This window comes from Mauremys reevesii, linkage group 7 (genome assembly GCF_016161935.1).
Source record: "Mauremys reevesii isolate NIE-2019 linkage group 7, ASM1616193v1, whole genome shotgun sequence".
Lineage (NCBI taxonomy): Eukaryota > Metazoa > Chordata > Testudines > Geoemydidae > Mauremys > Mauremys reevesii.
In genome coordinates, this window is record NC_052629.1 from 18,049,590 (window position 1) to 18,073,858 (window position 24,269).

Sequence of the window (24,269 nt, forward strand, 5' to 3'; positions counted from 1 at the left end):
GTGAGTGAAGCTTTCAAACTAAAGATCAGACAGTTCACCCTTCTGTTCCCTTACTGTACCAGGATATTCACAAGAACTTCAGCAGCTGTTTTCTTAAAACAAATCTGATATGCAAATTAAGTTTTTCGATATTTATTATGAGAGAAATCATCTTCTCCCAAAATAAAACCCAAAAGAACACTGAAAATTCACTTCACAGTTACCTCAGTATTTCCCCCTCAAGTGGGACAGATTCCTGTCCTTGTGAGAAATGGAGCATGAGAATTAGAAACCCCACAAAGTACGGAGGAATTTGCATAGGGAGTTGGTCCCTCTGTACCCATGGGCTCCTCCCAGAAGCAGTTATGTAGCCACAGTCTACTCTCCTCCACACTTGTACTCCTCCTCCCTTTCTCCAGAGTGGAATCGCAAGCAAAGAAGGGGAGCATCATGGACACTGAGGAGGGTGTGTCATGTGGAGCAGCTGCTCTCCAGCTCCTAAGAACCCCAACAAATATCCTTCAACATGCAGACACCAACTGTGCAGTATGCCTATATGTATAAATAAAATATACATATTTTGAAGTTGGGAGCCAAGCATCATCTTAAAATAGGTGATGTCAACTCTTACTTCTGGGAACAACAGTCTTTAGCCAAAGTCTTCAAAGAGCTATAATACAGCTTGACACTTTTTACAAACTCATTTTATCTCACCCACCTTAGACTTGCTGGCATATTAAGAATTCCATGGATCCATTATACAGGTTAAACATAGTGCACCAAATGGTGCTATTACAAAAGTGATTTCCAGATGGAGGACAAGTGGTTTCTAGATATATTTCATATCAGTAAAGATTAAACCCAAGAAAACTAGAAAAAACTCACATCCTAGTGCCAAAGATTTTTTTTAAGTTACCTGAAATTGCAAAACAAACAAGATGACAAATTTACTCTGCAGTACAAGAGTTGACAGACTTCTCTGTAGCTTCTGTAGTGGGCTCTATCTTCACAGTAAATTTCTTTTACTGAATTACTCTATGCCAACAATTTACAGGCGTCTTTAAAAATGACTTTGTTTAAATATTCAAAATGCCAATATAGGTGTTGATAACATTATTCAGCCTTCCCTTTCTCTGTTACAAGGGTTTTGTACTGAACAGTTCAAGAAAGCAAACAGTCCGGGCTCTCTGGATCCCTTTGCAATGTCTCCCCATACAGATTACTCCAACTGTGACTACATGCCGTGAAAGATAAACCATATTCAAACTCCATCCCTAAATGAATTCTTTTTAAATGGCTATCCTACTTAATCTTTCAGCACAAGTCAAAAGTCATATTTAACCACAGCTCTAAAAGAAAAATTACTAGTAAGCCAACAAAGAATGGACAGCTCATATACTGAGCTGTACAAATTAGTAATCCTTGACCTAATGCATTATTCTCTATTAATATCATCTGCAGGAAGGCAAAGCACCAGGAGTTGTCATGAAATAAGCAGTGTTTGGAAGGAGTGAGCTATTTCAGGTAAGGCTTTGTGTTTATAGTAGCACTTAAGACTGCCACTTTTTATAATGTTTGCCTATAAAACTTTTCCAGTGTGGGTGTTGAATTGGTGCCCAAATGCAAACAGGGAACAGGTGGGACACTGAAGCACTATCCTGTCCAATAGTTTCATAGTGAAAGGTCAACAGGTTTCAACTGTTAACTGTTCCTGCCAACTACAGTACTCTACAAAATTACCCTCCTCTCCAAGTACTCTGCACCCAGTTAATAAATATTTTTACACTCAGATAAGATTTAGAGCGAGGAATACAGGGCCAATTTCTGTACTCACACACTGTGTAACCCAATTAATGCTGGCCCTTAGGCCCACACTGGGGCTGTTCCTGCAACCCAACCTCATATGGGTGCACAACGGCACAAGGATCTTTGGCTTCTCTTGTGCCTGCATCCTGGAGTTTGCCTCAGCTGCAACCTTTATAGTTCCCTCAAGCACAAGGCCAGCTCAATACTACCAGACATTTGGCACCCCAAAAGGGGTGAGGAAAAGGCAAAGCTATGACTCCCCACCATCAAGGAAATCTTCACAATTGCAGAGGTTGGCACCTCCCTCCGACACAGCTCCATTGCATATAGGTCCAATTTGGCCCCTAAGGCCAAGTTTGTAAGTTGACAATTTACTCAATCGGGTGTGGAAGACGGATGCAGCCAAACACTCTTTGTGGGTTCTTATATCGCCCCTATTACCATGGTATCTGAGCGCCTCCAGTGGTGCATTAAGCAATGTAACTCTCTGTCCTCCTACCCTCAAAAAAAAAATTTTTTTTAAATGATTTCAAACTGCAGTTCAATTCTTAATTCTTGAAAAAAAACTCCTTTTCTTTTACATTCATGTCACTCATCTGCTGACAGTTACATCATTATTTTAAGGTCAGACGTGAAAAGAAGGGCCTGTGCATGAATATACCCATGACAACATAGGTGGAGAAAAAGCAAGGGAGAATTCCTTGCGAAACTGGGCACCTCTGGGATAAATGTTTGACAAACAGGCTTGGGTGTCTTTCCCCCCAACCCCGCCCTCCCCATGTCTCTCAGCATGGTTTATGCCAACCAACCACCCTGAACAAATGGTGTAAATGCTGTTTGCTTAAGAGCCAAGTGGCCAGAAGAGAGGACTGTGGAAATTCCCACAGCTCATTTTCATATTACTATGAATTCAGTTATATTCCAGACAGCATTTCCATTTAGGGCATGACCAATCTAAACAAGAGACTTATATATGTATTTTATTATGTTTTCTACATTTATTAAAATATTAACAACAAGCAAAGAATGTGGATATCATACTTAGAGTCAAACAAGCTAACCATCAGCTAACAACAGATCCCACCCCAAAAATAAATGAATAAATAAGCCGCAGCAAAGATTCCCCAAAAGCTCTCCACCTTCACAAAAGCCTTATCCCCTCCCCCCAGTCAAGCCTCTTCCACTTCAAAAGCCTTAGTAAATAACCAAACACCCTCTGCAGCACAAAGACCCAGCCTGCAGTGATGAATCAGAGAGGCTGGTTGCAAAGTTGACAGCCCCTCATAGAGAAGACTCTGCTGCCAGCCCCCTCTCTTTTCAACTGGGGGGGAGGGGATTGTGTCATTATGGGATGGGAAGAGTGGCTATCCTAAGGCTAATCTAACAGAGAAAGGTATAACAAGCCAACTTGGCTGGAAGTTGAAGCTAGGCGGGTTCAGACTGGAAATAACATGCACATTTTTAACAGAGTAAGTAACCATTGGGAGAACTTAACCAAGGGTCATGATGGATTCGCCAACACTGGCAATTTTAAAATCAAGATTAGATGTTTTTCTAAAAGATACGCTCTAGGAATTGTCTAGGGTCTATGGAAGTCAGTCTAGATGACCACAGTAATCCCTTCTGGCCTTGGAATCTATGTCACTAATAAAGCACTGAAAGTCCCAAACCATTTGGGCTTCGTAGGTCAAAAACAAAACCTTTAGCACTATCCAGAAACCAACAGGCAGCAGGTGAAGATCAAGGAGCACAGTTCACAAAGGGTGGGCACTACCACCACCACCCCTCATTTAATAGTGCGGGGATCATTCTTGCCACATCTTCCACTTGCCACCCCCAAACTACTAGAATCTCTTCATAGAATATCAGGATTGGAAGGGACCTCAGGAGGTCATCTAGTCCAACCCCCTGCTCAAAGCAGGACCAATCCCCAGACAGATTTTTGCCCCAAATCCCTAAATGGCCCCCTCAAGGACTGAACTCACAACCTTGGGTTTAGCAGGCCAATGCTCAAAACACAGAACGCACTCTCTCTCTTCCCCTCCCCCCCCCCAGACTAATTTTTTCCTCAAAAATAAAATTTTAAAATGTCAGTACAATCAGAAGCAAAAGTCTTTATAAAATAAATAGCACCAAAGAATGAGAACTGGACATCATTCTGACTGTTACAGACAGAAGAAAAGTGTGACAAATTCCAGTACTCTTTCAAAGAAACTACTGAACAAAATTACTTATACTACTGTATTTCAAATCGTAGCCTCATTTACAAAATATGTTAAGAAACAGATTCCCATAAATTGAGGGATTTATTTTTCTGGCATCCTTTAACCCTTTGATCTTTAGTCTATAAAGAAGTGGACTTCTCAGCTAGTCTGAGGTATGCAGGGCTGTACCACCAATGAGATAAGATGAAAAAAGGTGTAGCTCTGAGATGAAAAATATACATTAGAAAGCCATTTCAAAAGGGAAAGTGACTCTGCCCTGGTGGAGGAAACTTGCAAAACAAGTTAAGTTATGATGTCATGTTCTGTACGCCTCATTCTCCAATGAGTGTATACTTTACAGCAACAGTGAGTAATTACAGTGTGAGCCTACAGGACCATAATAATGTCTCTCCCATGCTACACACACTAGGACAGGGAGGGGGGAAAAAATGAATCTCCTCCAGTAGAAATATTTCCCAACATCATCATGGGAAGGGGAAAATATTACCCGGCGCTGACTTGTTTTCCTAAGCACTGAGGACTTTAAAAAAAAAATAATGATGGAGAAATAGCAAAGTGTTCCAACATTTGAAGATCCTACTAGCAAAGAGGAAAGCCTCAGAAACACACCTAAAATGAATCCCTGTGTGATTACTTCCATTTCAAGTAATACTGGTTGGAAATTGGTTGGTTATCGATATGAGAGAAGTAATGCTGCATACTCCTGCAGAGAGCTACTTTCAGCTCTATTTAGTCGTGGCAGTGAATACCAGGATGTAGATCGTGCATGGCAGAATAGAGCATTTAAAATAAATAACTGCAATTTCTGTAAAAGAGCTGATTACCCAGGATTCTTATTCACCATGTGTGAAAGTCACATTTCCCCCGACGCGGCTAAGGAGGGGACGGAATACAACAGAAATGACACCATTCCACTGCTCGAGACAACATGAAGTTATTGCAAAGGAACTCCAGAGTGCTCTGCAGGTGATGGCATTACGGTCCAGGGTGGCCCACTGCACAGGATGCCCCAGCAGGCTCTTGGGGAGGCAATGAAGTAATGGAGTGTGGCCAAACTACACAGTCTCTAGCTACAAACCCTACATAAGGACGAGGGAGGGCATAGTGGGACACAGAAACTATTTCAGGCACTGGACTGGTGGTTGCAAAGTGGCTGCCTCAGTGTCACATGTCCTGCCTCCAGGTTGGTGAGTGATGGTTGCATTTCACAAAACCTCTGCGTTGGTCCCCTATTTGTTCAGGCTTTGCACAGGAAGTGAGAATTTCACCCAGCATTCACAGTCCACCTTACTGCAGTAGAAAGAACCTTACCACAGAAGTGACCCTGGAGTTATGGCTGCAAGAGTACACAATACACATGGGAAATGCCAAGTCTTACATGTTCCTGGGTTTAGCTACGCACTGCGTGCTCTTGGGAGTCACACCAGTTACTTTATTAAGTATCCTTTAATTATACTGCAGTTATGGTGACCAAACCACATGTCATCAGCAGGACTTGAACCTATGACGGTCAGCTCCAAAGTACAGACCCCTATCATTGGAGCTAAAGTAATAACTCCATTAGCTGGACACATTAGTAGATTGTTATCCTAACATAAGAATGGCCATACTGGGTCAGACCAAAGGCCCATCAAGCCTAATATCTTGCCCTCTGACAGTGGCCAATGGCAGGTGCCCCAAAGGGAATGAACTGACAGATTATCATCAAGTGATCCATGCCCTGTCAACCAATCCCAGCTTCTGGCAAACAGAGGCTAGTTACACCATTCCCGCCCATCCTGGCTAATAGCTGTTGATGGACCTATCTTCCATGAATCTAGCTAGCTCCCTTTTGAACCTCGTTATAGTATTGGCCTTCACAACACCCTCTGGCAAGGAGTTCCAGAGGTTGACAGTGCGTTGCATGAAAAAATATTTTCTTCTGTTTGTTTTAAACCTGCTACCTATTAATTTCATTTGGTGGCACCTTGTTCTTGTATTATGAGAAGGAGTAAATAACACTCTCTTATTTACTTTCTCTATACCACTCATGATTTTATAGACTTCTATCATATCCCCCCCTTAGGCACCTCTTTTCCAAGCTGAAAAGTCCCAGTCTTATTAATCTCTCCTCATATGGAAGCCGTTCTATATCCCTAATAATTTTTGTTGCCCTTTTCTGAACCTTTTCCAATTCCAGCCCTCCTTCCTGGCCCCAGCTCTGTGACTGCTGTGGCAGGGCAGAGACCCTCCTCCTTCCCAGCTCCAGCTCGGGGGCTGCTGCGGTGGGGGAAAGAGGGCACATCGATCGCATTAGAAAGGTAATACTACTGATATTAAAATGAGTTGTGTGCTATTTATTTGTAGAACAAAAAAATTTAACTATTAATTTTTTTATATAGCACTTTTATCCCAAGTGTTTTAAAATAGTTAGCTAATAGTACAAACAACATTTGGAAAGATCATTAAGTGGTCCGTCGAGACCCTCAGCAATTTTCAAGTGGTCCGCGAAAAAAAAAGTTTGGGAACCACTGCTTTAAGTATTTTAAACTGCAGAATCTGTAAACTAGTCTTTACTACCTCCCACTTTACTCCCAGATGGGCTGTTTTTTCAGAGCATTCCCTTTCCTGACATGCTACCTAAGGCTGTCAGCACAGGCCTTTTAATCAAATATAACCACTTTGGTTAATCAGCGTTAAAGCCTGGTATCATATATCTGTATTCATATTGCTGTAGTACCTAGAGGACCCAGTCAGGATCAGGGTCCCAATGCGCTAGAACTGTATTAGCACATGGGAAGATAGTTCCTTATCCAGAGAACTTATAGTCCACCATTCTGATCCTGCAATGTACTGCATGTGATCAGACACCTCCACCTGTGCAAAGCCCCACTGGCTTCAATGGGGCTCTGAGCATAGGGCTCTGTCTTTGCAGCTCTCAAAGCAGGGTCAGGACCGAATTTAAAACAAGATGCAACCAGTGAGAGTAACAAACAATAGCACTTGGGGGAAGGGAGGATGAGGTAACAGGAGGAGGCAGTTACACAGTCTAGATATCTGCACAGCTTGATGGTCCCAGAGCTATTTTAAAAGGCATGGATATTTTTAATACAATATAAATAAATATCAAAGTGATTCCCTGTCCCAGAACTCTCTCCTTGGCAGTACGTAATATTAGTGAATTGGGTCAATTTTTTTTTTTAATTGCTAACTTAAGATGCTGTATCTACCACCTAGCAGTGATGTGCTATAGATTTACAACAAGAGCTGCATGTTAATCCTGAACGTATTACAGAAGTATCTGCATTTCAGTGGTGAGTGAAGACTTGCAGATGTATTTGAAGAAGCCTAGAGAGCTAAGGGAGGTAGGCAGGAGCTATGGGCACAGCAGGAGAATTGCTGAGGATTGATTCTGCCTGCCTGGTTTAAGGGCCCTGAGCTGCAGACAGTGCAGTGGATGGCCCTGGGTTCCCTTAACTCCCCTTTAACAGGAAGTTAGGATCAGAGGGGGCCTCCATGAGCCTTGAAGACGAGGACCAGCCAGCGTGCCCCCCTCTATGTATAAGAGGAGGCCTTTGCACAGAGGGATAGAAGTTAATATCCTTACCCCAAGGATGTGCTACTATATAGATTCAAACCAAAAGGGTCGACTAAACACCCAGCTGGGCGGACGGGACACAGTGCAAGGCTCAGCCTGACCAGAAGGCAGTGGTGTTTCACTAAGGCACTAGAATACAGTTAAGTATTTTCTTTATATTTCCGTCTGTTTCCAAACTAAACATTTATTTTAAGCAAATATTAATCTTTGTGTATTTGTATATAGAAGGAAGGGGATTCAACTACTTCTACTGAAGTTGGAAACCTAGGTGTAGAAAATATTCATTACAAGTCATGCCACATTTATTATTGCAGTGCTATAATAGCCCATTGTCTCATATATATTACAACCTCACATAGTTACAATAAAAATCCTGACACAACTGCAAACTCTGTCTTAATGAGTTTGTATCTTGCCTGTACAAATTTAAGTATGGGCTAAAATGTAGTTATAAGTTCTCTACTGAGGAGTAACTATTTTAAAATTAGAAAAATGCACATCCATTGAATTGTTTTAGTTTTTTAGTCATATGTTAAAGCAAAAAAAGAACTCAACCAGTCTGAAATGTTTTTGGCCCAGAAAAAAATAAAAACCAAAAAGTAAACCCCAAGATTATAAAAAAGGGACAGGATTTAAAATGTAGCAAATTAGCCTACAATGTGCAATTGTTTCTGATACTTTGAAAAAAATGCAAATATAGCTGATGTGCTGAAGTTTTAACACATGCTAGTGTGTGATCAATACAGCAGTTTAATACGCCCATGCCTGTAGATTTAGGCCTTGTCCATGCTAAAGGTTCATAGATTTAAGTCCAAAATAGATGTTCATGATCATCTAGTGTGACTTCTTGTATAACATAGGCCATAGAACTTCACTCAGCAATTCTTGGTTCAAAACTTGCTGTTGAACTAGAGCATAGCTAAATCGTGCTGTAAAGAATACTTCTGATAGAGAATTTACCACGTCCCTTGATAAATCTTTTCCAGTGGTTCATTACCACAGTTACAAATTTGTATCTTAATTTCAGTTCAATTTTTTCTGAGCTCAGCTTCCAACCATTGGATTTTCTTGGAGCCATGCTAAAAAGAACCAGGGGCAGTTACTACCACCGTTTAATCCTTTAATGGGGACAAGGCCTCAATGTCCATGACTTTCACTATAAATGGTTCGAAGTTTTATCAAGTCAAAATTATTTGTGTTCACATATCTATAGTGCCTTGCCTTTTACAAAGCATGCAGACCAAACTGAAGTATTTTTTATTGTCCTATCACCTACCGACCACCAATTTGAAGTCACTGGCAGAGGAGAAAATCTTTGTAGCTATGCTGAAGTGTAATTTTAACTATCCTTCTTTGAGTTCAGAGAAGCAGATTAAAACTAAAACTAAGTCGGTCTTTTTAAAAGTCCAAAGGTTGCAGTGAAATAAGATAACCTTTAGTGAAGATGCTAGGCGTCCCATAATCCCTAGCACAGGGACCTAAAGGAATCCCCAGTACTATTCACAAACAGGGCACATCTCTGTACATCATGTAGCTTGTCTCCTTTCTCTGTGTTGAGGAGGAGTAGGAAGGAGGATTCTGATGCTTCATGCCATTCCACAATGCCTTTAGATTGGGAGCACGAACCATGTAACCACAACCAACCAAAAAATACAATACTTTAGGAGCGGCAACCTGGCACACATGCACATGGAGTCTGAGGAACATCTTACTAGATCCCAGGGTATGAATCAAGACTCAGGGTGCCCGGGATTCCCAGAGCAATAGAACCCATGGTGATTAGAGAATATGTGTGAGACTTTCATAGAGTTTGAGTGTAAGAGCCCAGTGGAAGTGGCCATCAGACCATTTTCTAAACTGCTTTAGTATTGTTTAACAGAAGTCAAAGCTAATGGCTTACATTTAAAAATTAAACCTGTTCTTTAAATATTGGAGCTCTTTTTTATGACTGTGAGTGTTTCAAAAGGTGTCACATAAACACAACATGGCCACTTCCACACTCGTCTCAGAAATACCAATTGCCTTTTTTTCCTCTTAATTATAGTTTATTCATGCTGACAAGTACTTCTTACCTGGTGAGCTGTCATACCACTGGGGCTGAGTGAAATGGATGCAGTTTTGCTCTAACATGCTATAGTTACACCATGCACGACTCAAGTGAAAACTGAGTTTAAAACAGAGATTTATCTGCCCCATCACGCATATAATTTAAAAGGGAAAATTGGAACTTATTTTCTTCCCTCTGAAATTCTCTTATTTCTTTAGATAAGAAGACATCCCAAAATGCATCATTCTGTGACTTGACTCATACCAAAAGTGTCAGTGCTACCAATAGTATTTGTAGTGTCACAAAAATATGCATTCTGGAATATCTCCTGCAATCCTGCGCATAAGAAGAGGTTTTCACACAGGGAAAAAAATAAAAGCTATGTTAAAATGTGGTGTTCTGCTGGATTCCCCTCACAACCTGCATAATAGGGGACTTTAACTCATTTTTTATTTTTATTTGCTCTTCTTTTCATTTCCGATGTCTGTCCCTCCACCGGCGAATCAAGGCTGGGTAGCAATGATGAAAAGAATTCTGACTTAGATTGGATTGTGCTACTTGATTTAATTGTGATTGGACTGTATTAATCAAGTGACTTTTACATTAAGCACAGTTATTTGCCGGTGGATTATGAAACACTTTACAGATATTAATGAACAGCTTTAGGTATTTAATTGCACCAGCTGGTATTTACATTCATTTACTATCAGTGAATACCTGTTACTGAGTTAAATATCAAATGGCAAATTATTAGTCACTTGTGTGTCTAACATAAGCATAATAACCCCAGGTGATACCCATCTGAAGAGATTGTTGTATACCCTGCTACTTCCTTGACTCTCTTGAGTACACTTTAAGACTAATTTTAAACTATTGTGTTTTTCACAGGGCTTGGAACTGGGCTGTGCCTTACGGAGAGTTTAAACTAAGGCTTTAAAAACAGAGCGAAATTAAAAACAATTGTTCCTGAGTTTGTGAGGAAAAGGTGGAAGTAGTGAGTCTGGGTATATAGAGCGCAGTGTCAAAGTCCTGCATGGAGGGGACTAAATTAGCTAGCCAGCAGGCTTCAGAACAGACAACTTGGGTGAGGGAAGGTCAAGGGTTAGCTTGCCCTTTATCAAATGTGTGTCTAAACTAATTATTCAGTTCACAAAGTAACCCTGTGTGTGCGGTCAACTTCCCCCCACACCCCACCCCAGCATTTTAAGGGCTGGCTACAATCAAAAGACTGCATAGTGTGAGTGTGCAATAACAGAAGAACTCCATTATATGCTGTTGAATATACTTCTTTCTAAATATCACAATCATTCAAAAGTGGAGATTGTGTTACTCCCCCTGCTCAGAACTACTCTCCCCCGTAACATTTAGTGCTGGGTATAATTCTATAGACACACAAGCGGGCTTAAAATGAGTCCTTAACATTCTGCTGCTGCAAACACTGCTAGTGTTAGTTCTTACTAGGACTTGCGGTAGGACGCACTCCAATCAGCAGTAAGTGTTGGCAGGCAGAGGTGCTGGAACTAGGGCTGCTGGGAGTACGGCCGCATCCTCTAGTCTGATGTGGCTTCCCTCATATACAGAGTTTACAGTTTGGTTCAATAGCTCTCAGCACCCCCACTACACTAATTGTTCCAGCACTCTGCTGGCAGGATCAGGCCCTTAGTGAGTATACATGACACTGCAAGATAAAATGGCTTGCTTTTGATAGATGTAGTCTACTGTGTAAATATTATTTATTACGGTACTGCCTAGAGGCCACAGTCAGAATTGTGCCCCACTGAGCCCGTTGCTCTATAAACAGACCGAGATGAGCTCCCAAAGTGCCAAGATATATTGGAAATAAGCAAAAAGGAGTTTTTGTTTCCCAAATCTCCAATATAATCTCACACAGTTCCCTCTATTCTGCAACACGAAAGCTATTATGCCATTAATTCAAAAGCCTATTTTCGCTTTGCTGGTAGTAATTCAGTGTTCTCACATCTGACATTGTTTTATGTAAGTGACATTCTTTTCAATAATTTACACTCTGATAAGATCCAGATTTCATCCCATGGATACTCATTTTGTAGGCATCATATTTTAGAATTGTAAGTTTAAAATAAAAATAATGGTTATTTCTTCCCTAAAAAACTGAAAAATGATGACGACCGTAAGATGAAAACATTTGTCTTCTTCCTATACTGCCCTGCAATGAAATCACATTCCTGCTGCATTAACCCTAAAACTATAAGGCCTTGCCATAAACAGCAGACGTGAAAGCAGAATCATTCATGATTTTGTCATGCTCTCAAAAAATCAAGAAAGCACCTAGTGGGCTATTAAACAAACAGGTCCATTAAGCAGTGATGAGAGTCTGGCCCTTTTTTTTTTTTTTTTTAATTTAAATTTTCATATTACCGTGAGCAAAATTACTTTGCTACCAATAATCTCTATTGATGACAGACTTCAATATTACAATACTTTGTTAATATTTTATGAATGTACATGAGGGCAGAGCACTCATATCTAAATAATTCAACCTCACTTTTCTATAAGAATGTACTAAGAATTTATTTTTAAAATTCACTAACTGGTGAAACCTATTTTTAGACATAATGGGTTGAAACAAATAAGTTATGCATTAAAATACATTGAAGAAAACCAAAGCTGTTTTCTTGTAGGTGAACAATATAACAGAGAGAGGCCAAATTATTTAAACAATGCTTTTGGGAGAGGAAGTGGCCAATACACAATTATTTTGAGAAGACTGGTTTGACAGCCCAAGTATTAGAAATGTATCAGTGCGTTGTATTACAAGATAACTTTATTAAGAAAGAACCATCCCTATTGAGGTGCTTAGGGGGCCACTGAGAGTGCTGTACAGCATAACAAAAAATATACTTAAAATACAATAAACATGTTATAATAAAAACACCTTCTTAAAATTCAACAAATAAAGCAGTTTGGCGCAAGGATATCCCTAAAGAAACAGTATCTGACACATTTAGACTCAAAATATTAGATTTTATAAGAACTTGTTTGTATAAAACATACTATCAATAGAAATGTTCCCATTACTCTTTGTTTTCACTGGAATTAATATATTAACACAAACTAAATATGTTAGCACAAACTCTGGAGTGTGTGGTTTGCAAATCACACACACACACACTCTCACTCTCTCTCTTTAAGCATTCCCCCCATAGAATTTGCAAACCAGACACTCCAGAGTTAGTGCTGGGGCATTAGAAACAATAACGGAAACTGACCGTAAACAAAAATAAAACTGAGTAACCCATTTTCAGTCTCCTAGCAGAGTGAACTGCAAAATTACATAATCAGCACAAAGGATGAAAAATAAATGGGATTTTTTAAAAACATTTATGCTTCTTTTTTATATACACATATAAATAAAAGCTCAGAATGTGTAACAGATGTGTACAAACACAGTGGCTCCATTTAGCTAGGAGATGAATTCTCTTAAAGGAAACCACAGACCCATTCCTGCAATCATATACTCACGTGCTTAACACTACACATGAGCGAAGGTCCCAGTGAAGTCACTGACACAACTCACCTGCATAAAGTTTAGTATATGCATGTTTGCCGGATCAGAGCCCATATTTGGAAGGGAGAGAATTAGAATACATGAAACTATTTCTGGACTAACCTGACACTTTCTCTATGTTTATCTGGGCAAATAAAGTAATTTAGTTATATTTCAGGCACCATTTCAAATTACCGGTAACTTATTTTGAAGCTGAAGTATTCTAGAGTGCCTTACCTTCAGGTTCCAAAGTGGTGTCTTGAACAACTGAATTGTATGATGGCCGAGCCACAGACAGTCCGACCATGGCGACCACCACCAGGCATATAAGGCAACCCGAATTGCAGCTGACCATCTTTTTAGTGCCAGTTCCTGGTCCTTTTCCATATATCCATGTGGACTTTAATCCCATCTGAACACTTCTACACAAGCATGGACTGAAAGCAGTGCCTTCAGCCTTGATAAAAAGCTTCTCACTGGGAACTGTTGCTGCTGCTGTAGGGAAGAGAGAGATTTAGTAGTGTCAGTGAAATCATCTTGAATGCCAGTTGAAAATCTTCACAAAAACCCAAGGGGTGTGGGGGGTTGGGGGGGGGGGAGAAATAGTTTTACAGCTTTGAAAGCATGAGAAAAGTGAGTGATTTTTCATTTTCTGTTAACAGTTTCCATCATCACCTCGGGCATAACCAAGCCCTTCTTGATTTCACAAAATTGTTTCTCAGCACATATTTAAAGAACTATTTTAATCACAGAAAAATATACAGCTTGCTAAGAAATACAAAGGCACACATGTGCAGACGCATAACCCTTAATGCTACAAAATTACCACAATTATACAAATTCTATTCTTGCTATTGTTTGAACATATGTTTGAGTTTGCATGGCCTTTTGGTCCCTCACCTATATCGCTGTAGGGTCAGCTAAGTTTTAAAACAAACCAATAATGGCAAAAAGTTTAAAAATACTGTATTTCTACTTAGATCTTCCTTGAGATTTTATTTTATATTTGGGATTCCAACTCTCCTGTATATTTACATTCTTCTGCATTAACTTCACTGTCAGTGCAAATGTCTGCATGACTGGGACAATTAAAATGGTCCAGTTTTTGCAGCTGCACTTGCTAACTTCACTGTGTTTTGGAAAATGAAAATCTGAATAATGTTTGCCACAAAAATACATTTCTGCTAGAGATCACACAAGATCTACCATTTCTATTTGTTTACACGCAAAGTATACATATAAATACACAGACTGTACATATACACACAGGTATCTAGAAAGACTTCATTGAGACAGAATATAGATGTGTATTAGTAGACGTTATACAGGCAAGAAAAATAAGCTTATTTCAATCTTTTTAAAACAAGCCACTTAAAAGGATGAAGAGCACCCTTTATGAAACACCAATGTACTGGAAAAAATGGAGTGCCAAGGAAACTTGCAGCTCCCACAATGGACCTGGTAATCACCACAATGACGTGTCAGGCATGGATCAAAATGCCGGCACCAACACAGAGTGGCTTAACAACTGGACCAGACACAAACTTTTCTCTTCTCCCTCCATCCCCTGCCCCCAAACACACAAAGACTACTCCTCAGGGAATGAATAAATCAAGTAACTGCATCATTAATTCTGATCTGTGTGACCTGGCTAATGACTAATCTTAGTTGTATTAAGTCCTAACTGAAATTTCAGTGGTGGTAGTTGTGAAGAAAAAAAAAAGGGAAAAAAAAATCTAAAATTCCTTTTTCATTGTCCCTCTCTCTCTCCTCCCCATTCCCATCCTCCAATATTTTTTTTTTAACTGGAACTTTCTCCAAAACATCTATCCATAACAAATTCAGCACCCTGGTTCCTCGGCATTTAAACAGTTTGATACATGGATTCATCCTTTAATAAGTATTACTGGGTTCATTCAGAGTCTGTCAGTCTTCAGATATCCTGTTTAAGCTATATAATGCATAAAACCAACCATCCTGCCTTAAATGGGGAAAATGTTGATATCATATTTTCTGCCCCTTCAGATACTACACAGAGTAACTCAGGTTTCAGATGCAGAAATGTATTAAACGTTTTTAAAATGTAATTGCAGGATACTTTTTGCTAATTAACACATGATGTTTCAAGCCACAGCTTTTTTTCTCCTTATCTCATGCACATCCATTCTCTGTGAAATGAAATTTAAACATTGCATGAGTTTTCATAATGTATATTGAAACAGCTCTCATTAAACCTTCAATGAAACAAACACTAGATCACTGCAATGAATGATTGTAAAGAGGATCTGAAAAAAATGTTTAAATAAGTACTAACTAAGCAGGAGTGAATTTGCTACCAGCTTAAGTAACTTTTGTCTCTGACTGCCTAGCAATTAGAGCACAGGAACCAGAATACTGTACCTGGGCTCTCTTCCTAACTCTGCCATTTGAGTCACTTCTTTGTGAGTTTACCCATGTGTAAAATGGGTACAATACTTAATGACTTAGGATGGTTGTGAGGCTAATTTACTAAATTTCTATAAAGCCTTCTTTGAACTTGATTAAAGGGTATATAGAAACGTAAACTATAATCACAGGCAAGTAAACTATCATTGCAAGAAAGAAAACGTATCACATTAAAATGTTAAATGTATTTAAAACAGATCTGGAATATAATTTAACTCTGGTCACATTTTAATCATTACAGATTTTTAGGCTACATTAAACCCCTGAAAAGGTTTTAAAGTATATAAATTATTCCTGCTCTCATCATAAACATTCTTGGGTCCAGTAACACTAGGCTTCTGTCAAGACTCCTTCACACCTGAGTATTAGCACGGTCTCTGCATCTGAACATTTGCCAGGAGAGAATAGGCTCTCTTAATCCGTGGTGCAAAGGCAGGTTTAAAATGCAGCAGATCTCTCTTACAATTTAACAGCAAAGCTGAAATCAGAGATTTGCATCCAGGCATTAAGCAATTTGCATTGCAACATGTCAGGTACCAAAAAATGTTAAAGCAGTTCAAGAATCCCCCATTTCAAAGCAGTCCTCCCCGCCCCCAAAAAATGAAATGAAACCAAATTCTTTTCATATTTTAATTGCCACTGTTGCTGGTGGACAATTCTTTGGAATTTGGAAAGACCTCCTACTCTGGATAATTATGTACCTCTATCTCAATGTTTGGAACACAGCCCCAGCATGCTTTTGGCCTCTACAATTCTGGCTTCCTGACTACAATACCATAATCCCTCCTGGAGTCTCAGACTCAGTGAAAGCCACACGTAGTGTTTATTTTTCCCCTTGAAAGGGAACTCTGTCTCTCTTCTCAGCCTACACTTTGGGGAGGAGCTGTCAGCCTCCAATGATTGATCGCCCTCCTTGCCACCCGCTCATCAAGTCAATTTTCACCTCGTCACATACCTGCCCAAATTTCTTTGCCAAACTGACAAGCATGGGAAAACAACCTGGGTTGGAAGCACAACCAAATTCCTCCAAGCTGTAGTTCAACTTTACACACACACAGAGTACTTGTTCAGCAGTGGCTTTAATTAAATTCAATCGCCAGAGCTCTTTTTAATCTCGTCCCATTGTTGTGTATATGATGCTTATCACTCCCCAGAGAGGTTGCAATTTGTACACAGCATGTTATCCAAATCAATACATTGCACACTGTATAAGAGTTAGGCATCAGGGGATACCAAAATCTGAATCAAGTATGGATCTCTCCTAGAAATCATATGACTATCAGCTGTATAGCAGTTAAAAAGTGACAGTATAATTGAGCTAATGTCATATACCTTATATAGAAATAAGACTCATCTCAATTCAATCTCTAACTAGATCTGAGTATCAGAGCTATTAAACATGAACCCTAGAGGACTAATGGGAAGGGGCTAGCAGTTTCGGTGGTACTTCATTGTTTGAACTTTTCATTTACTTTCCTGGACTATCCCGTTTTTCTCTCGTTTTGCCACCAAGAGATCAGGGGGGGGAAAATCTGCATTTTAATTGACATTCCAGAGAGGGAGAGAGGTACAGAGGCTACTGATTGCTGTCTATTCAGCTCAAACAGGCTTTTCAGATGAAAATGAGTAAAGGCTAGTGGAAGATTTACAGGGATTTGGTACAAAGGAGACAATGAGGTTTTAAATGTTGATAGCGTTTCACACCAAACTCATAATAGGGCACTGTTTGAAAGGGCAGTTTTACATTTAAATATATATTTCATTAAGAAGGGGAAATTATGTATTGCTTTAAAAAAAAACCGAAAAAGTATCTAAATCATGCCTGGCTAGATGAGGAACCTCTTATACTTTTGATTTTAATAACTTTTGCTCCACGTTTTCACTAAGCTCCATGCAAAATTCTTCTCTCCATTGACACAGATTGTTGCAACTATTGCTAAAAGATTCCATGTGTTGATTTTATACTGTGGCCTTCTACAGCCAGATAGGTTTAAAAAACTGCCACACAAGCTTTAACTTGTTAGGGGTTTGGAAGACTTAGCCCCACTTTTACTGCAAGCAAGTACTCTACCTTTGCCCCCAAAGATTAGCTCCCCTTTAATTAACAGTATGATAATGATTTACTGATAGGCCTGCCAATTTAGATCCTGTTGTAACCTCTGAATATTAATAAGAGGGTTTCTATGAATTGGGTTAGAAAAATGGCATTCAATTGCTAGGAATAAACCCCGGATAGGAAAAATAAGGGAATGTTAACGTTTGTCAGGCTTCACTGTAATTAACAGCAAAGATGACCAAGTCCACATGCAATAAAGACAAAAAAGGCAGCCTTGGAGTGGATGAGGTAATCTCTTTTATTTTACTTGTAGTAGCAGAAACGATACATGAGGGATGCGCATTTTCACTGACGCTCTACCGGGCGCTCATAGCCAAAGGCCACTGTATGAAAATGATCAAACATTCAAAATCAAGCGTCTTCTTTAGGCGTGGGGGGGTCCCCCCACTGGACTTTTTTTTCTAGGTGCTTGGCCTCAGTTCCCTCAATCCAAAACAAAAGACACCCCCTCATTAAATAAACCCGCAGGGCTGAGATCAGGCTGCCTAAGCTGGGGGGGGGGGGTCTGCAGATACCCACAGAACTCCACGTTCCTGCGAGTCTAGGGCAGAGCCAGATTCGCCGCTGCCCGGCTTGTCACCAGCGCAGAGCTATTGTCAGTGGGAAAGGCGCAGCGGTTTGCGCTGGCGTGGACAGGACTGCACAGGGTGCAAGGCAGGAGTGGATGGGGCCCACGGACCGTTTGTAAGTAAAAATAAAAGGGGAGGGGGCCGCGCTAGAGATGGGAAAGGGATCCGGAGCCACGGAGTCCTTCCTTGCTGCGTTTCGGGTCCTTGCGACCCCAATCCCTCTCCGTTAAGGCGCTTCCTCCACCCACCGCTGGTGCAATTACCTTGAATGAAAAGGCTCCGCGTAAGCGATCTGCTTTCCCCCTGCAGCAGGCGTGTGCGCAGGATGAATCAAAGTGACGAAGACAGGCTCCCTTGGGGGGGAAACTTCTCCAAAGAAAAACAATCGTGCCTTGGTTAGTCCACATTCAGGCGCTCGGACCCTCGGTGGCAAACCCAGGCTGTGGGACAGGCGCGCCTGAGCCGCGCAATTCGCACGCAAGTTGCCGGGAGAATATAGATTTTTAAAAAAGATTAAAACGAAATAAGCCTCGATTTAATCATCAGCAAAACTTTTCTTCCCTCCACTTCTCCAGTTAGGGGCTCAGAGAGGAGATCCAGCCTTGGGGAAAGGGAAGAGTAACTTCCATCCAACAAAACGGCATAGCTGGGATTTTTAAAAAAGTCCTAGGTCCAGGTCCACTCCATTCAGAATTCCGGTTGTAATCTCTAAAGCTTTGTCAAGTCTACAAACCTTTTTTCCTCCCCCTACACACTCCTCTCTCTCCCCTTCCTCCCTCCCCTGGTCACTCCCCCCTCGTTGAAACTCGAGCCATTTCCTGGACAGTTCTACTTTCCTCTGCCAATCACAGCCGTCCCAGGCAATGTTTAACTCTGCAGACTCTTCCCCCTTCGATGCACAGGGACTCGGAGCGGGGATTTCTCTGCCTCCCTCTCTCTTTTAGAGCATTCTCTCTGAAAACGCCTCCAAGTGGCGCAAATAAATGAGCAGGGAGAAAATCCCCCTTAAAAATCCGCACTGAAAGAAACTTACAGGCTCGTGTGCTGCTGCTCACCGTCTGCGAGGCGAGTCCTCCCCCAGCTCATGCTGGAAACCGATCGCGTTTAAAATATCAGGATATTTTTTAAAACTACCTAACCTCTTCCAATTGTTTCATACAGGGACTGATCCTGACCCAGTGAAGTCCACAGAAAGTTGACAATTAGATCAAGCTCTAAATAGTAGTGAATTGTACCGGGACTATCCATCATAATGTATAATATTACTGGGAGACTTTATCCACTTGGGAAGAAGAGAGTGAAAAAGACACAGGTGAAAGCTTATGGGTAAAAGCTGATTTTTTAAAAAAATTATCCAGCTAGGTCCCGATTCAGCAACGCAGTTTATCACGTGCTCAGCTTCTCTCATTGAAGGCGATGGGCAGTGACACCTGTTTCAAGCTAAGCATGTGCTGAAGGGTTTTGCTGAACTTCGGACCCTAATTTTTCATGGGAAAACAATCTTGCACAAAATCAGCCATATTAAACGTCAAGGATTCAAGCTCTGAGGGGTATTCTAAATAAGCAGTAAAATAGGTAGCTTGCATCGGACAGTCAACCCTTGAAATTTCAGCACTTTTTAGCATCACCCATTAAAACAACACTGAAAAAATATCATTACTTATGTTTTCAAGAACACTTCCGATGGTTAAAACTGAAAATTGTAAAAAAAAAAAAACCCTATTTTTCCACCATTGGTGCTGTTTGTTTATGAACTTCATTCACTCTCAGTCTGGCCAAGGAAAACAGACTCATTAATTTCAGTCCTACTTTTTGTCACTTTCACTTTCTGGCTGTCATGCACTGGCACAGTGTGAAAAGTCTGGGTTGCTAACACTGCAGAGGAACGTTTAAATTCAAACAAAAAAAGAATTCGGAAAATAAATGGAAAACTTTATATTGAGAAAGTTTTGGGGACAGGAACTGCACCTACCTGTGTGTGTGTATAGCCTCTCACATAATAGGCCCCGAAATCCTGACTGGGGCCTTTGGGAGCTACCACAATAAAATAAATAAATAATCAACCTTAGGTTTTGCAAAGCCTTGTATGAAACATAACATTAGCATCGGGTTTTCACTGACCGTGCCCGTTTAAGAAATGCACTCCTGATTTCTAAAAAGAAGAGTCTGATCAAATAGTTCAGCAGAAGTTATTTGCCTGGACACACAGATTTAACAACAATGCATAATTCAAACATCTTAAACTGCTACTAAAATAAAGACTAATAGCAAAAAAGTTATTCAGATGGATTCTATGTAATGCTTGTTCTGTGGAATCAGCTTGACAACAAGATCAATATGCAATAGTTGCTTCAAATTAAATTAGAGTGTTGATCAATTTAATATGAGCTTATTTAAGCACAGCGCTACTGCACATTTTCTAATCTGCATGCAATGTTGACAAATGGGCTCTTTGAAGACTGTGAACACACAACACAGTATCTCTCTGTTCACATACTTTGGGACATCAGAAACTCATTTTCAGATGTTCACAACTATATGTACATGTCTCCCAGGAAGTATTTTTACCTTGTCACCATCATTCAAGGGATTTGGAAGGATTTTCCGGGAGAAGATTGGCTATGGCCCTGGGGGTTTTTTCCTTCGAAGCATGGGGGCGCATGGGGCAGGGCTCACTTGTGGGGTGGTGGGTGCTTATGTGGCCTGCATCTTGCAGGAGGTCAGACTAGATGATCATAATGGTCCCTTCTGATCTTGAATTCTATGATTCTATGATTCTATGATTAAGACAAGCTATGGAAGGGATGGGGACAAGTTTGTAATTGATTGGAATTCTTAATTTTCTCCCTAAAGTAATGGACATTGGAATGATCTAATTGAGAAGCCGAGATGTCACAGTCAAGATCCAATTTCTCCAGCTCCAAGCATGTCCATTGCCCATTGAAAACACTCAACGCATTCTCACATAAATTATTGGGCAACACAGGAAAAGGCAGTTTCGCCATTCATCAATACCTTTGCATATTCTGAAAGAACGAAAAGGAAGCATTCCACTGAAAATGACAGATAAGGACATCTGTTTTTATGCCTGGAAACAGTTCTCAGAATTTATTTTTGGGAGGGATGAAAAGACGGCAGCTATCTATCAACAGCACCCTATTCTCTTAAATGAGTCAATTTGCAAGCTGGCCCACAATAGCAAAACTTTTCAACCTGAGCAAAGCAAAAGCATGTTTAAAATTAAAAAAAAAAATTAATTCTGTCATCATATTTAGGCTTCAAGTGATTTCAGTGAGCCCAGGGAGCCTTTCACACCAGTTAGGCTGCTGAATGGAAGCATAATCTCCTTACAATTCTCCCCCCCCACACACACACCCCTCTCTCTCTCTCTCTCTCTCTCAAAGTGGCTGGAATCTTTTTTGTCAACCCTGTGGCAGGAGAATGATGTGGCTAATAAGCATATTAACGAGGTTCCTCAGTGGAGTGTGAATAGGTAAATAAGCCCCAATCTGTTGAGGTTCAGGAGCAAGGGCAGTAAAGCCATCAACAACTAAAAGACAGTTTGAGCTGAAATAGGAACAACAGCTCCAGGTTTCCAGCAAAAGAAAAGTCAGAAGAGGCACACATTCAGAATCTTTCTACCCCCTGCCGAGTTCTATTTTCTTCCCCCTTTAGAAAGTGTCTTGAGTAGTCACCCGGTTTTTCAAAAGCTCTTACATCCTGGTAATGATACCTCAATAGGGAAGGAGGAAAATGAGGACATCAATACTTCTTTCCACCATAAGTTTCAAAAGCATGAACTGTACTGTCTCCTAGCATATGGACTGAAGGAAGTTGCAGAGTGGGGGAGAGAGAGAAAGGAGGGAGGAGGAGAAAGTTAAATTGAATCTTTCAGTGGTCTGAAATCTTTGTCACTTCAGTCATCCGGCCTCCCTGTTTCTCCACTCCATAAATAGACACTGATATAATTAACATTCAGACTCAAATTCCAGATGAAAGCACAACTGTAATTAGAGATGAGTTCAGTCCAAGCTCTAGATCTGAACACCACTCAGACTTTGGGGAAACTAGGATCTGAACTTAAACTTGTACCTGGTCCTGGTTTCTACCCTTCATAACAGGATGAGCCAAAACTCAGGTTCCATACACCTTCACATTCAAAGGCCAAAAGGCAGTTGGGTGCCCAACTTCCATTGAAGACTAATGTGAATTGGGCTCCTAACTCCCTCAGGCCCTTTGAAAATCTCACCCTAACTGTGAAATGTAATGCAGTTACACTCTACAAGCTATCTGTCATCAAATGTGGTCTAACTACAGCCCTTAGGACCTAAAAATGGACCACTTTAATCCTAAAAGTTCCTGTGGCATTTTTCAAATGAGTAGGAATGTTAGTTCCAGTTACGTGAGCATCCTGGGCCACCTCCAGTTATTACAATCTGCCCACGTACCATTTCTCCCACTTTGGGTAAATTGTTCACGTCTTGTCTTAAAATGTTGTCTAATAATGCTGTGCACTATGAGACATTTGGGCCAAGATTTGTTTTAAATATAACCTAAAATTAGGCTTCGAAATCCATATTTAAGCACCTAAATAATATGCCTGTTTTTCAAAGCACCTACAGCTTCCATCAACTTCAGTGGGAGTTGCACCTTCCACTGACATCAATGGACATTTTTGGTGCTCAGCACCTTTGCAAATATAGCAGCTTCATTAGATGCCTAAGTTTGGATTTAAGAACCCAACCTCAGGCATACATTTTTTAACATCGTGGCCTCAGCATTCTTCAACCTTCTTTTTCCAATGGTAAGTGAAGTGATTGCTATATACATTTTCTAAGATACTTTGGGATGGAAGTCACTTCAAATGATATAAATGATTATTATTAAAGCTGTTCTTTAAATGAGAGCGCCCATCATAAGGCTTAAATTATTAGACTGCAACATCAATAAAGATGCTGCACAGCTGAAAAACTGTGGTAAGAATTTCTTTATTTTAATGCCAGTAGAACCAGTCATTACACATCAAAGCATGAAATGGACTGGGTATCAAATTATTGTGCAACAGCAGGTTATGCCAAGAGCATAGTCAGAGTTTTCCAGCTTGCCATCCACAAGAAGATAAAGCTATACTAAGCATCCAGCAACAGTAAGACCCTTTTTTCTTTAAACCATGGTTTGTGGCAATGTAATTGCTTATACCTTTCAATTTTTGGTCTACCCCATTTTCATTATGCCACAGCAGAGTCTACTAAGAGAAATACAATTATTTTAGCTAATGCATTAAGACAGTTTGGACAAAAACAAATGATCATCTCTTATCTGCATTCACTATAATGCCAACTGACCTCAGCCAAGGATCAGAGCTCCATTGTGCTAGATGCTGTCTGGCTATACATTCTTTAGATTGTAAATCATGTAACCTTCCTTGACAACTGCTGAATATTGTATATTTATTTTACCTAAAGGATTCCAGAATTATTTTAAAAAATTATTTGTATAACTTTGTTGCATGACAAATTTAAAGAGGAAGAAGGGTGTAGTGATTTACACTAAAAATTTAGGTCAATATAGCTGTGCTCCTGGGTATGAAAGTGCCATAGCTACGCCAGCCTAACTCCTGGTATAGACACCACTAGGCTGATGAAAGTATGCTTCCATTAATCTAGCTACTGTCATTTGGGAATGTGGCTTGCCTACTCTTATGGAAAAGCCCCTTCCGTTGCTGAAGTCTAGATCTACATTAAGGAACTAGAGGTCTCAGGTGTCTTGTGCGACCTTGGACTTAGGCCTAGTCTAGAATTAAAAATTAGCTTGACCTACCTATGTTGCTCAGGGCTGTGAAAAATGTTGTGCCCTGAGCATAGACACAGCTAGGTCAGTGGAAGAATTCGTCCATCGACCTAGCTACTGCCTCTTGAAATAGGTGGATTACCTACATCAATGGAAAACCCCCTTCCATCAATGTAGGAAGCGTCTACA

General features: G+C 40.4%; 1 protein-coding gene across 10 annotated transcripts in view; it reads right to left on the minus strand.

Moving 5' to 3' along the window:
- The window catches only part of FGFR2 (fibroblast growth factor receptor 2), a 105,903-nt gene that overhangs the window by 77,329 nt on the left and 4,305 nt on the right, over window positions 1–24,269 (minus strand). For 8 of the 10 annotated variants that reach the window (XM_039480768.1, XM_039480771.1, XM_039480770.1 and 5 more), the window contains one exon: window positions 13,398–13,655. In XM_039480768.1, coding sequence (XP_039336702.1) covers window positions 13,398–13,572 — 175 coding nt within the window. In that variant the 5' untranslated portion in view covers window positions 13,573–13,655. Of the gene's footprint in view, window positions 1–13,397; window positions 13,656–15,963; window positions 16,071–18,553; window positions 19,002–24,269 lie in introns of those variants that run through there. The other 2 variants (XM_039480767.1, XM_039480769.1) reach the window with 2 other exon arrangements.